The sequence below is a fragment of the Crocuta crocuta genome, unplaced genomic scaffold (assembly GCF_008692635.1).
Source record: "Crocuta crocuta isolate KB4526 unplaced genomic scaffold, BGI_CrCroc_1.0 scaffold130, whole genome shotgun sequence".
In the NCBI taxonomy this organism is placed as follows: domain Eukaryota; kingdom Metazoa; phylum Chordata; class Mammalia; order Carnivora; family Hyaenidae; genus Crocuta; species Crocuta crocuta.
In genome coordinates this window covers 13,108,163-13,122,482 of record NW_027527920.1, presented here as the reverse complement: position 1 = coordinate 13,122,482, position 14,320 = coordinate 13,108,163, and the positions used below count along the sequence as shown (strand labels likewise).

At 40.6% G+C, this 14,320-nt stretch overlaps 1 protein-coding gene across 1 annotated transcript in view; it reads right to left on the bottom strand.

Moving 5' to 3' along the window:
• The window catches only part of RORA (RAR related orphan receptor A), a 187,391-nt gene that overhangs the window by 26,893 nt on the left and 146,178 nt on the right, over positions 1-14,320 (bottom strand). The window contains exon 3 of the mRNA XM_077745327.1: positions 10,909-10,994. Within this exon, the coding sequence (XP_077601453.1) occupies positions 10,909-10,994 (86 nt within the window). The remainder of the gene's footprint in view (positions 1-10,908; positions 10,995-14,320) is intronic.

Here is a 14,320-nt window from a genome sequence, read left to right as displayed (position 1 = left end):
TAATGAAGAATACTATCGATTTTACTATTTGTAAGTTGCATGACATTATGTCCATGAAGTACACACTGAAGTTTGGTACATACAGATAGATACTGTTTTCCAATGAGTCAGTTGTTAAAATATGACCAGCAAGTGACTGGACAGAGCCCAGTCCTTCCCCAGATTCCCATCAGACTATCTGAATGAATCTTCCCTACTTTGGATGGGCCTTTCTGCAAAGCTGTGGCTTGGCCTTCTATAGCCTTCTCACCCCCAACCCTGTGCGCGCGCTCGCGCGTACACTCTCTCTCTCTCTCTCTCTTTCTCTCCAGAACTTCAGCTGAGTGGTTTTGTCTCTATTCCAGAACAGAACATATCCCAACCCACTGCCCATTTCCTAGCTTTGTCTCCTTCAGTGCTTGCTTGCTCGGCCAAGGGACCAACTTCATCCCAGTTACTCAGGGCAGAATGATAGGCTTCATTGCTTCCCTGCCTCCTCCCCTCTCACACCCATGCAGTCACTGTATTAGGCTGTTTCTTGCCACTTGCATATTTCTCAAATCCATCTACTTCTCTCCATCTCTATTGCAATATTCTCAACACTCCATATCTGTAACCTGCCGAATTGGTTATTACACAGCCTCCCAAATGGAGTTCCTGCTTCCATTCACACTCTCTCCAATCCATTTTCATACAGTCACTGGAGATCTTTTCTAAGACATAAACCTGACCAAGCCACTTCTCTGCTTATTAGTCCTCAATAGCTCTTTACTAATGACCAGGCCATGACCACATGTTCAGGCATCTCTCTCCTACGTTCACTCCTCTTCTCAAAGTCATACTCTAGCCAAGGCTAAACTGCTGTGTTCACAGTTCCTCAAAGGACAGCCATCCCCTCAGCCCCCCACATCACCCCCACTTCCTGGAAGCTCTCCCCTTCTCTTCAGAATTCACGGACATAATCACTTTCTCTGACTTTATCCCTTCCAAGACTGGTCGAGGGGCCCCTCCCATGTACACCCTTAGAGCCAGGTCTCCCTCACTGACGGCTTTGTTTCTTTCCAGTAGTTAACCCAGTACTTCAAAAAGCCAACAAATACTTGTTGAATGAATGACCAGAGGGGGGAAAAACGATGGTACTGATTAAAACCTATGGTGACAATCATATGCTGAACACCTATTCAATACCAGGCACTGTGTAGGACACTTTGTAAACATTACGGATCTGTAATTCACATCAACCTTGCAAAGCAGGTATTGCTGTCTCTGTTTTACAGTGAGAAAATTAGAGTGCACAGAGGCTAAGCCCTGTGTCCAAAGTCGCACAGCAGGCAAGGGGAAGAGCTGGATCCTGCGTGCATCTTATTCCAAATGCCATAGACTTCTTAATACAGTACCAAAAAAGCATTGAGGCAAACATGTCCGACAGATCAAACAAAAAGAGATAAACAACAAAACCAAACAAATAAATGCTCAAGGCCCACTTTTTCAGGTCTGTACTCAAAGCTCCATGTAACAGTTTAGACACAGGAGAGGGAGGTGACACTTTACAGGGTACTGAATACCAGGCTTACGTATGGGTAGGAAAACATTTTCATTTGCTGGATCTACTTAATAAACATGGCATTTCCTATGGGGGTTATTGATAGTTTTGCCCAAAAGTGAGGGTTGGCTGGACGGAGGACGATGGGCATGGTTAGAAAGGTGCTCAGAGGATCTTGCTCTGAGGGGGCTCCCCTCCTGTTTGGGGCTCCTTCTCAGTAAGGCATAGGCTGAAATGCTGATCCGATGTTTGGTCTTTTGACAATTTTCACTTAATGAATTGATTCCTACAGTTCATTAACATACCCACTTCCACTTCTGTATACACATATGTCTTAATTAGCTGTTCATTGGCTGTTTAATTACAAGAAAACAGCTGACAGCTGCCTTGCTGAATTCTAATGGCAGACGCTTTGGAACGGCTACACATTTGCTTTTGACAACCAAGATTTATTCATAACTCTATGATTTATTGTGAATGCTCCTATGCCTGCCTAAATTATTGTATTTTCTGATACAACTAAAAAATTGGAATTGGGGGGGAACTCTTGAAGAGAGTGTTATGTCTCCCTGTCACAGCAGAGAATCCCTTATGTAAAAGATGAACTGTTACAATTTTATTTCTCTTGGGAACTTTCTGTTGAGAATATTCACAAGTATGGGAGTGAGGAAGAATAAATATTTTTGGATAAACATCGGCAGAGAGTTAAGTATTTAAAGGAAAGAGAAAGAAAAAAGGAAAGAAAGGAAAGAAAGAAAATAATTGTTGACGTAATCTTACTGAGGGGTAAGGAGAGGGCATGAATAGATTAAAATCAGAAACAGGAAGAGGCAGAGGGAAATGATAGAATTAAATTGCAGGGAGGTGGGGGCAGGAAGTAAAATCTCCAAGGAAGCAAATGAAGAAGAGAATTTGTTCTTTGGAAAAGAAGAGGCAACCTCATTCGCACAAGTTAGCTGGTACAGCTCCACACGCATACATCTTGGCAGCAATAAATCATGGAATCACAGATCTCCTGAATTACTTTCCCCTTCAATAATGACTGGCCTCCCGGTAGAATTGTATGTGCAAATGATCTCTGATTAAGGCTGACCTCACGTGTCATATTTGGTAAGTGTAGACGTCTGCTTTGGCATACTGTGATCTGCGACACTCAGCCCTGATCCAAATGAACGCATTCAACAGCAGGGATTCCCCAGGTTAGCATGAGGGGCCCTTCCCCGAGTCGGACACTATGTTAGAGCCCTTAGTGACGACAAGGCCAGAGGTCCAGCACTATCTGTGTTACTCAGTAGTTACTCAGATATGATTATGACCAAAGTGAAGAAACGAAAAATATGACAACAATAAAAAATCCAAATCATGTGGATGCACACTGGAGTTTAACACATCCTACTGCTAGTGTATTTCATCACAGCACTGGAAGAGTGAACTAAATACATTTTTTTCCCCTTATCATCTGTATATAACAGAACTGAAACCCTGATGTCACAGGATGCAGAAACAGCTAAGTATAATTTTCGTTTTAAATGGCTAGCGCGAATACTGGGGCCAGCTGCCATAAAACATTAAAATAAAATGCCGGAGGTGCCTAGGTGGCTCAGTAGGTTGGGCATTTGATGCTTGATTTTGAGTCAGGTCATGATCTCATGGTTTGTGGGTTCAAGCCTGCATCGGGCTCTGTGCTGACAGTGTGGAGCCTGCTTGGGATTCTTTCTCTTACTCTCTCTCTCTGTCCCTCTCCTGCATGCATGCACACATATTCTCTCTCTAAAAATAAATAAACTTAAAAAAAATGTTGGGCAGGAATATATCATTGTTGAAAAGTGGGTAAAATTGCTCCAAAGCTCATTACATTTCACAACTAAAATAAAAATATTAGAATCCTCTAAAAAACAATTTGAGCCCAAATGGAATATTTACGGACATTTCTTTTTAGCCCAATACATAAAAAGCTCCAGAAATTGCTTTAACTCTTTCAGAAGAAAAAAAGAAAAGCACCAATTTTGCACTGTGGATACCTTTGAAAAGGCTTTTTATTGTTAATCTCAGATACCATATTGTTTTTTTTTTAATAATTTTTTTGGAGAGAAAGCGAGAGAGAACATGTGTGCATGCAAGCAGGGGAGGGGCAGAGGAACAGGGAGAGAATCTTAAGTAGACTCCATGCTCTCGGCACAGAGCCCAACATGGGGTTCGATCCCACAACCCTAAGATCATGACCTGAGCCAAAATCAAGAGTCTGAAGCTTGACCGACAAAGCCACCCAGGTGCCACTCAGATAGCATACTGTTAATGCAAAGAAACTACTCCAAATTCTCTGGGTCACAAAGCAAACTTTGCATAAGGCATCATCTTCCATGTGTTAATCGGTGACTAAGTATTTGACAAACAAACGCATGTCTGTTCTTACCCTACCAAGAGCAAAAGGTCTTACATGTAATCAGAAATCAATTCACTTGGGGCGCCTGGGTGGCTTAGTCAGTTAGGCGTCCGACTTTCGCTTAGGTCATGATCTCGTGGTTCGTGGGTTCGAGCCCCGCGTCGAGCTCTGTGCTGACCGCCAGCTCAGAGCCTGGGGCCTGTTTCAGTCTGTGACTCCCTGTCTCTGACCCTCCCCTGCTCACACTGTCTCCCTCTCTCTCTCTCCTAGAAATAAATAAAACATTAAAAAAAAAAAAGAAATCAATTCACTAACCCCAATATTGGCTGTACATTATTATTTAAAACGTCAGAGGTGAAACTGTAGATCCAAAAAGTCTAAAAGATATAGATAAGAAACTGTGTTTTTTATAGTGTGATGAATTTTTCTTTATCATCATCTGCGCAGCCTCTGTGTGTAATGATGAAGCTGGAAAGGGAAGTGGAACATGACCAATAGACCATTTCTCAAAGGAAATCTCAACCGGGGCCATTTTTCTAAAAACACTTCAGCAGTTTTATTCACTTTGAAGACTGAACGTCAACCCTAACATTTACAGCCTCTTGTTTTATTTCTGCCCTTTTAATCTGCCTGCTTATGCCATGACTTGGCCCCTCCTCCCATGCAGGCCTGCCTCTGCTTACCCCACACCCCTCCTACTGCTCACCCAGGACTGGGGCTCAATTCTGTTCCAAGAGCTCAGAAACAACTTTAGTGACAGACGTAGGCCCTGCAGGCCCAGATTCTATGTTTTTCTGAAATGCAAAATTCAAGGCATGACCCAGGTTGGTACACTATTACCTCATTATTTCAAGAGAACAAGTAAAGTACCTTTGTAATAAAACCCTTGGCATAATGGTTTCTTCATAAATTTGGGAATGGCATACCTATCTGTCCTTACTTTCCGCAGAAAGTGACCCAATGCCTCACCTAAACCAGGTTATATGTTGTCCCCAAAATGCAACCAGGACTTCCCCATCTGTAGGTTCTACCTGCCTAGTGGATACGTGCTGTTTGTGCCATATCATAGACTGAGGTCTTACTCCAGGGTTGTGTTCTTTTTATATATATTTTTAGTTTTTAAACACTTTTAAGTTTATTTACTCAGAGAGAGCAAGAGTTAGAGAGAGTGACCGAGTGGGAAGGCGGAAAGAAAGAATCCCAAGAAGGCTCAGCACTGTCAGTGCATCAAGCAACATGGGGCTTGATCTCACAAACTGAGATCATGACCTGAGCCGAAATCAAGCGTCAGATTCTTAACCAACTGAGCCACCCAGGCACCCCTTAATTTATTTTTAAATATTTATTTATTTATTTATTTATTTATTTATTTATTTTTGAGAGAGAGAGAGAGAGAGAGAGAGAGAAGAGAGAGAGAGAATGGCAGAGAGAGGGAGACAGAGAATCCAAAGCAGGCTCCACACCATCAGTACAGAACTCGATGCAGGGCTCCGACCCATGAACCTCAAGATCATGACCTGGGCCGAAATCAAAAGTGGGACACTCTAGGAGCCCCATTTATATATATGTTTTAAATGAACTTCATTGAGGCATAAATTAAATACAAAACCACACCACTAAGTGAAGAGTCCACCTTGATGAGTTCTGACAATGCGCACACCTGTGTAACTACCACCACAGTCAAGATACAACATTGCTACAAGCCACAAAAGTGTCCTTCCCTTAGCGCTCATTCCTCTCCTTGCTTCTAGGTAACCACATCTGTTTTCTGCCATTATAGATTTAAAATTGGTGCTTCTCCTAGAATGACTTCTGAGTGCAATTATACCGTACGTATTCTTTTTTTCTGGCTTCTTTCATTCACCAGAATGTTGTTTTGTGCATATAGGGTACCTTCTCTCTTACTGCTAAACAGCATTCCATTCTATGGACCTTAGTTACCCATCTACCATCCACTTTTACTCCTTTTTCACTTGATGGGCATTTGGGTTGTTTCCAAAGCTTTATGGACATTGTGAATAAAGGTGCTACAAATATTCATATAAAAGTCTTTCTATGACAGGTGCTTGTGCTTCTTTTGGGTAAACACCTATGATCGGGCTTTAGGTCACATGTTAGTTTGATGGTTATCATATGCCACCTTCTTTCAGAGGGGCTGTGCAGTGGCACAGCCCCTGGCCCAGAATGCAGAAGACTGGAAAATGCACCAGTTTGTCTGCATCTTCATCAGGTTTGTTATTGGCAGAGTTTTTGTTCCTCTTCTGCTTGCTGCTGTTTTGTACTATTTTAATTTTAGCCTTTCAGAGTGACTATGTCATGGTATTTCCCTGTGGTTTTATTTACATTTCCCTAATGATTAGAGATCTTGAGAATGTGTCCATGTATTTATTGGCTTCTTGTCCAGGTTTTGTGAAGACATTGGTCGAGTTATTGTTCTTTTTTATTATTTTTGTTCTTTTATTTCTTTTAAAATGTTTTTTTTTCTTTTATTTCTTCCAGTATGTGGCTTGCCTTTTCATTTTACTAATGATAGCTTTTGAAGGGCACAAGTTTTTAATTTTGATGAAGTCCAATTTATTATTTTTTAAAATAAGGTAAGGACTTCAGCGTGTGGTCTGAGGAAATATCTGTATGTCTACTGTTAACAAAAATATGATTCCTTCTAGAAATAATACAGCATTAGGTCTCTCACATCGGATATTCTTTTTGTTCTTCCTCTTTTTTTAAAAAAAAATGTTTATTTATTTTGAAAGAGAGTGAGTAGGGCAGGGGGTGGGGTAAGAGATACAGAGAGAGGGAGAGAGACAGAATTCCAAGCAGGCTCCGTGTTGTCAGCACAGAGCCTGACATGGGGCTTGATCTGAACCATGAGATCACGACCTGAACCAAAATCCAGAGACGGATGCGTAACCAACTGACTCCTCAGGCGCCCCTCTGACCCCTTGCTTAAAAAATGGTTTATTCTATTTTTGAGACAGAAAGAGTGAGAGAAAGAAAGGGAGAGAGCGAGCGAGCATGTGTATGTGGGCACACGTGAGTGGGAGAGGGGCAAAGAAAGGCACAGAGGACTTGAAGCGGGCTCTGTGCTGATGGCAGAGAGCCTGATGTGGGGCTTGAACTCACAAATGGTGAGATCAAGACCTAGGCGAAGTCAGACACCTAACCCACTGATCCATCCAGGCGCCCCACTTAGTACATTCTTTAAGTTAATATTTGCTTTTAGTGAGGGATATAAATGTGAAGTTAACTTTTTTCTTTTTCATATGAATGTCTAGTTGTTTCAGCAATATTGTTTGAAATGACCCATCTTTCTTTCATTGAATTAAACTGGCATCTTTTCAAAATTCAATTGACCTTATGTGGGTGGATCTTTTTCTGAACTTCCTTCCCCCTTTGAAAATTTTTTTCTGGTTTACTAAATCTAGGATTTAGTTCTTGCATTGCTATTTAGCTTTTCCTATGCAGACCTCATCTCCAACTAGACCATGAGCTGTTTGAGGGAAGGATCAGGTCTTCTGTGTCTTTGGATCCTTACAGTTCTTAAATGGTGCCTGGCCCCAAGGTGGGGTGGTTCTCATATTTTGTTTTTATTATCAGGGTCTGCATAACAAATAGCAAATGGTCATAAAACCAAGACTTGACCCACACATGTCCTGGAAATGATAGTTGACTACAGTAGCATGACTCAAGCATGTGGAACTTGGCTAGGAATGATTATAACAACAGCCACCACTTACTGAGGGATTGTTATATGCCAGGAATTTTTCTCAGTGCTTTACCTAAGTGCATGTGATAACCCCAGGAAATAACTACAATTACTGTCTTCATATTACAGACGGGGAAAGAGAGGCACAGAGAAGTTGGGTGGGTGCTCAAGCCAGTGAACAGCAGAATAAGATTCAAACCCAGGCAGTCTTGTTAGTCTTGTTCCAAAGTCAGATCATAAGTATGACACAATCCTGTCTCTCCATAGGTAGCAAAGGGGACATGGAGACTGGGGTTACCAGAGAACCAGAGAAACAGCTACAAAACTTCTACCAGTTTTGCTGTTTACGTGCAATGCTTACCTAAGTAAATATGTGGTAAAATAAATGATCATTTCAGCAATTAAATAGGGTCTCTGGTTTCTAATGGTTTCAGGTGGTTGACTTTAAAACGCAATTTAAAATACATTCACAAAGTGATTAGCTCCAAAAATGACTTGAGTCCCTTTCTTTCCTTTCATTAGATATCTATTTATATATATAATTAGAAATTATCCTTATGTCTAATGATCCTATCACGGAGATAAATTATTTATAATTTATGATGCTATAACCACCCTCACCTGGTTAGAGCATGATAAATCATTAACATCAACGGCAAAAGCAGAAGTCTCTCGACTTCACCACAACTAGAAATAAAAATATTAATTATAGCAGAGAGAAACTATAATTGCAGAGCAAATACCATATGCATCAAATATCAACACATACCACTGCATAGGTCCCAGGCTGGGCATAGGCCCAATCTGTTAATAAAATTAAGTTTTAATTGTGTATCTTTGTGATTTCCAGTGTATAATGTCAATAGGAGAGAAGAAAAGAACCACAGATAACCAAAACAAAACCAAAAAAAACCCCCAAAAAACAAAACAAAAAAACCCCCAAACAACCCACTCTGGCATTGAGGCAGTATGAGATCTGGAAGGGAATCTACAAAAATGGTAACTATAAAATAATAGCTGCCTCTTGCTTTCTTTTTTTTTTTTTAAGTTTATTTATTTATTTTGAGAGAGAGAAAGTGTATAAGCAGGGGAGGGGTAGAGAGACAGGGAGAGAAAGAAAGATAATCCCAAGCTGTTAGTGCAAAGCCTGATGTGGGGTTCGAACCCAAGAACCGAGAGATCATGATCTGAGCTGAGATTGGACACTTAGCTGACTGAGCCACCCAGGCCCTTCATGCCCTTTGTTTTCTTATCACTGTTATTTTTGTCATAAATAAACATAGGAGGTAAAAAGGAAACACACATTGTTTATGTCTACGGAAACCCAGTGGTTCTCAGACAATTCAGATTTTACTGAACAGCATGTTGTTAATTAATCTTCCGAGCTGTGGGGTATTTCATATGAGGTAACCCCCACCTCCACCCTGGGCCTGCCTCAGATGCCACTGTTAAGTATTCATTTTAGTAGGCACAGAAAACTACACGTGGCATTACAAAAAGACTCAGAGAGAGTGGTCAGCCTCTCAGGCAGAAAGAAGGGACACGTGACTAACGCCTAGGGACCCGGTCCACTTCTGCAAGTGCCTAGGTGCTGTGCAACGCACAATATCAAGTTTGCTTGGAACGTCTGGTAGGGAGCACTGTCTATATACCCTTCACCAAGAAAGACTGTGTCTTCTTCCAGCAGGACGAGAAGGTGTGAGCACAGAGTGGGGGACGGTGAAGGGTGACAGGTGCCCAGCCTCATCAGTTGAATGAACTGTGAAAATCAATGGGGGCAATCAGTGTCGCGGGCAGACCACCCTCCCTTACAACGTGGGATGGCACAGGTCAGGCAGTTGATTTCATTTTGTCTACTTTTATTTACTTAATTGATTCATTCTGAGGAAGGGCAAATTGAAGAAGTAAAAGGACGTAATTTTTTTTTTCTTGGTAATCTAGAACCCGAGCCTTGAGGATTGCTATAACGCTGAACAATTCAAAATCCCCTTTAAGTAGCAAACCCCTTATTCCTAAAAGGCAGATGATTAAAAAACAAAAAACAAAAAAAAACGTGCTTGGCGGTGAGCAGAAAGCTCAAGCATCACCAAGATGGGATCAATATGGAGCATCTGTACATGTAGAAAGCAGCACATGTTACAATGATTAAGAGTAAAACAAAGACTTAAGGAAATTATGAGGCAAATTTCCCTGAAGTCTCCCAGTTGTTATTTGTATCAGAAGGTGTTTTTGTATTTCATGCCATTATAGTTTCTAATTTCACTGAAGGAAAGCTAACCAAATTTGTGGATTTTATTATTATTATTATTATTTTTGCCTTAGCCTCAAAACGCCTTAGGGCTAATTCCGACCTGGTTCAGTGGCAATCAGCTGTCTCTGAGGCCTCCCGCATGTTTAAATAGCTTCTTGCCTGTTTATTTTGCACTGTTTTATCCTGTACGCTGTCTCAAGGCCTTTCCAATAAAAGCCAGAGGATTTAAATCTTAATAAATTGAAATTTGTATAACAGAGGCAATCTGGGTTTGGAGGTCTTGAATGATTAGGATAAACATCTCTATTCCCATTCCCACATTATGACTGTGCTGAACATACTGCCCTCAATCAGCATCGGTGATAATTGAGGTAGTAACAACAGCAGTAAGAATGAAAGTATTTCAATTTAAATGGCACTTTTCAGTTTGTAAGGACTTTTATTTACTATTTTTCATTCTATCCTTGGAATAGTTCTAAAAGGTAAGGACAGGTGTTATGCCCACTCTATAGATGAAGAAACTGAGTCACTAAAAGATTAAAACAAGTCCAAGCAAGAGGGACGGTGGTGGCATTAGGACCAGAACCCAGTTCTTTCCAGGGGCTTTGCCATAATTTGGCCAGATGTATCAACATATGTGTGCCAACAAGAAGATTCTGATTACATTCTGATTAAACCATTGGAAATACTTTCTTATAAAGCTTATAACAGGGGCACTACAGAAATCCACACCCATTTCTTTAAGAAAAAACAAAAACAACAAAAAACCAAAGGGATTGTTCATCAGTTCAATCAGTTCTAGGATTAGAAGTGACAAACAAGCAATGCTCAAATACTTTCCTCTAGCTTCATGTTAGTTTGATGGAAGGCATAAAAATATATATGACTTCCTTAATTATAATTTAACACCAAAATATTTATTCCGTCTTGTCATTTCTCATCACTCAAAATGCCAAGGAGTTGCATTTTTAGACAGAACAGAAGTAACATCGCAAAGATACATTCCAGCATTAATAGAAACAACAACTACAATTAAAAAGGCTTACCTTGCAGCCTTCACATGTAATGACACCATAATGGATTCCTGATGATTTGTCTCCACAGATCTTGCAAGGAATAATTTCAATTTGAGCTGCAACAGAAGCACGCAACCAGTTAATTACATTTTCTTTTAAACACCTTATAAAAGCGTTCCCTGATCAGCATTTGTATAGTGAAAACTAATAACCTGCTAAACATTATACTGCATTAACTATTCATTGCTGAACTGTGAGGGTCCCCCTAGAGCCCTGGACTAAATTATGGCTGCTCGTTATATAATAGCTTTCGGGTTATTAAAATGGGTCATTTGAGAAGGTGTTTAAGAACCCACAAGAAGACTGGAATCAGCATTTCAAAGCCTTCAAGAACTGGAGAGCTCGCAGTTCAGGCCTCAGAGCAAAGCAGATACTAAACTGTTTCCTCCGATCTCATTTTCCATCATTATTTTTAAAAGGTCATAAATCTGTCTTGGCTGAGCATTGTAGCTCCGCTGGTAGAGAAAAAATAGACTCCAAAAAGTCAAGACTACTTAGGAAAATGAGTCAACTCGAAATATTAATGAGTTACATATGATGGCAAGATAAGAATGCCTTAATCATCTTTTTTTAATTAATGTAGTTGCCATGTGTTAAAAATTAGTCCATTTGTGTATGATCAAAACCTTTTAACCACTGAATTTAATAATGGTGAATCCTGCCCATCGTATATGTAGTTTCTGGGTTCTTCAAGTTGGAAACTGATTGCCTGGTACAGCGTGCATGTGCTTCTATCCAACTGATTACTTGAAAATGCCTCATGCAGGAACACCACCCAATGACTAATATACATCACACCAAAGTTCTCAAATATGACAAAGCACATTTCTGAGCAAACACAATAGATCTTGAGCACAGTTGATTGGAAAGAACAAAATTAAGGATTAAAAAAAAAATAACCCAAGGAATAGAGTAATCAGGCAAAACAAAGTTCTTGGCTCACCCATTAAATATAATTTGTATCTGAAATAAAGAAGATCAACACTGCGTTGTAGATACGGGATGGCAATGTTCATAATGGAATGTTCCATTATGCTAAATTTTATTTTTCATGGCTTTCACTACGGTTATCATGTCAGATTACTAACTCACACACACAGACACAATTGCAAGAGTGTAAGTGTACCTCATTTTCATATAGCTGCTACCTGGCCCTATGCCCTACACAAAGCAATGACTTACCTAAGGAATATGTTGCATGATGTATGTAACACACTTATACACATGGCTTGCTCTTTGTTCTAATGTAATCCCATATCCTGGAATAATTTCCACAACCTCTTACTTTGGATTTGATGTGATGTTTGCATTTAATACTCAGAAACAGCATACATTAAATTGCTGGATTTAAACTCATTTATAAACCGTGTGTACCTGCTAATAACTTCCTTTCAAGGGGATGAGTCCAAGGACTGCAGTGACTTTTAGGGAGTGCAGGCTATTCTAGAAGTAGAGTCCTTTTCACGCCAATCACTTTTAGTGTCCAGAATTAGAGACTGTTCGAAACCTTACATCCAATACATTTTCTATAATGGGGAGGTTTTCTAGTACATCAATAATGATGTCTTTTTATACTGTCTATTCTGAGTTATGCAGTTTAATGTGTTATAAGGTCACATTTAACAAAAATGATCATTTCTAAATCTGACTCCTCATCTTGGTGTCTTGTTTGATTCCTTCAAGGAAATTCTTTACAAAATGTGAACTCTAATAACGCTTCACGTTTATGGCTCATCCAGTATTTTTAATATAGTCAAGGCCAAGTTTTGTGTCACATATCGTCTGCAGCTCTAGAGAGAGTTATGTCCAACATTTTTGAGACACAAAAGCCAAGTGGTAGTAGAGACATTCTGGAAGGTGATGTCAGCAAAGAGTGATGGCCTGGATTTTCCCATGTGAATTAACTAGTCTATAATGAGAACCAGCCTCCCCCTCCACAACCCCTAAGGAATAGAAGAGAATAATTAGGCAACACAAAGTACCTGGATCATCTATTAAACAAAATTTATGTGGGAAATAAAAAGATGGACACTGAGCTTTTTCTGCCTATGTCTTACCTCAAGCCGTAATCACAGAAATTAGACACAGATGAACCTCATTAGGCCCTGTAGTCTAGGTCTGTATCAAAACTACCCAAGGCAATTAAAGCAATGTTAGTGTTGAACTTGGGCCTTTCAAGGGTTACCTTCCATCCAGTTTAACAATGGACAGATCAAGCATATCTACTTAGTTAGTTAAAAGATATGAACTTAATGGAGGACCATGGGGGAGAAGAAGGGGGGAAATAATAGGGGAGTGGGAGGGAGGCAAACCATGAGAGACTCTTGAATGCTGAGAACAAACTGAGGACTGATGGGTGGGGGGGGAGGGGGGAGGGGGGCATGGAGAAGGGCACTTGTGGGCATGAGCACTGGGTGTTATATGGAAACCAAATTGACCATAAACTATTTGTAAAAAAAAATAATAATAAAAAAATGGAAAAAAAAGATATGAAGGCTCTCCATATTGGGAACGCTGTGTAAAACTGTATCTAGATCGAATGGAGAATAATGTATTGCTGTTCATGTTGCCTGGGGTCACAGTGGATTGTCCGTGAGAAGTGAAATGATGGTATAAACATCACCTTAAAACGTAAGACCCAAACACCTGCCAGTGGCTCCTATCATCCTGCAAGTAATATGGGGGTCTGTCTGGCAGAGAGAGGTCTGCTCATGATAGGGGTAGCGCTGCGATCCTGGCTCGGAATTCCCACCCTCAGAATGACTCATGGCTTGGCTCGGGTGGGGTAAGGGGACAGAAGGATGGTTGTAGCACAAACCTACAGTTTGGTACCAACTACTGCATAGCGCTGCTGGCCTGAGTCAGGCTCCCAAACTCCCGGTGTTCAGCCTCGCTTCAGCTCCCAGGTCTCCAGAATTGGAGGACACTCAAGCCTGGGACATATTTCAGAAGATTTATGGGGTCCAAGATACTTAGTCTGAGTGGACTCACTGTATATTGACCTGTATTTTCAAGCAGGGGCCATTTACCTACACCTTTGACCCCCGCTGTGTTTGTGCTTCATTCTAGGGGACAATGTTGGCCAGAAAATCAGAACGGAAAAAGCTTCACTAGGATTCTCTTGGTAAGGTGATGGGAGCAGTCCCCAAAGCAAAGTTCAGGTGTTGTGATTGGTCAGATTAAACTATTCTACTAGTTTACCCCCCTGGGTGACTCTCTTATCTCAGAAGACAATTTCAGTTGCAAGTGCTCTTTAGGAAATGATTAAAATCCACCTGCTCCAAAAAGCAAACTCTCTGAATGTGATCTGATCACATGTGTTGATATTTCCAGAAAGCAAACATTTGCAGATTGGAGCAGGGCACTTACTCAACCTTCCATT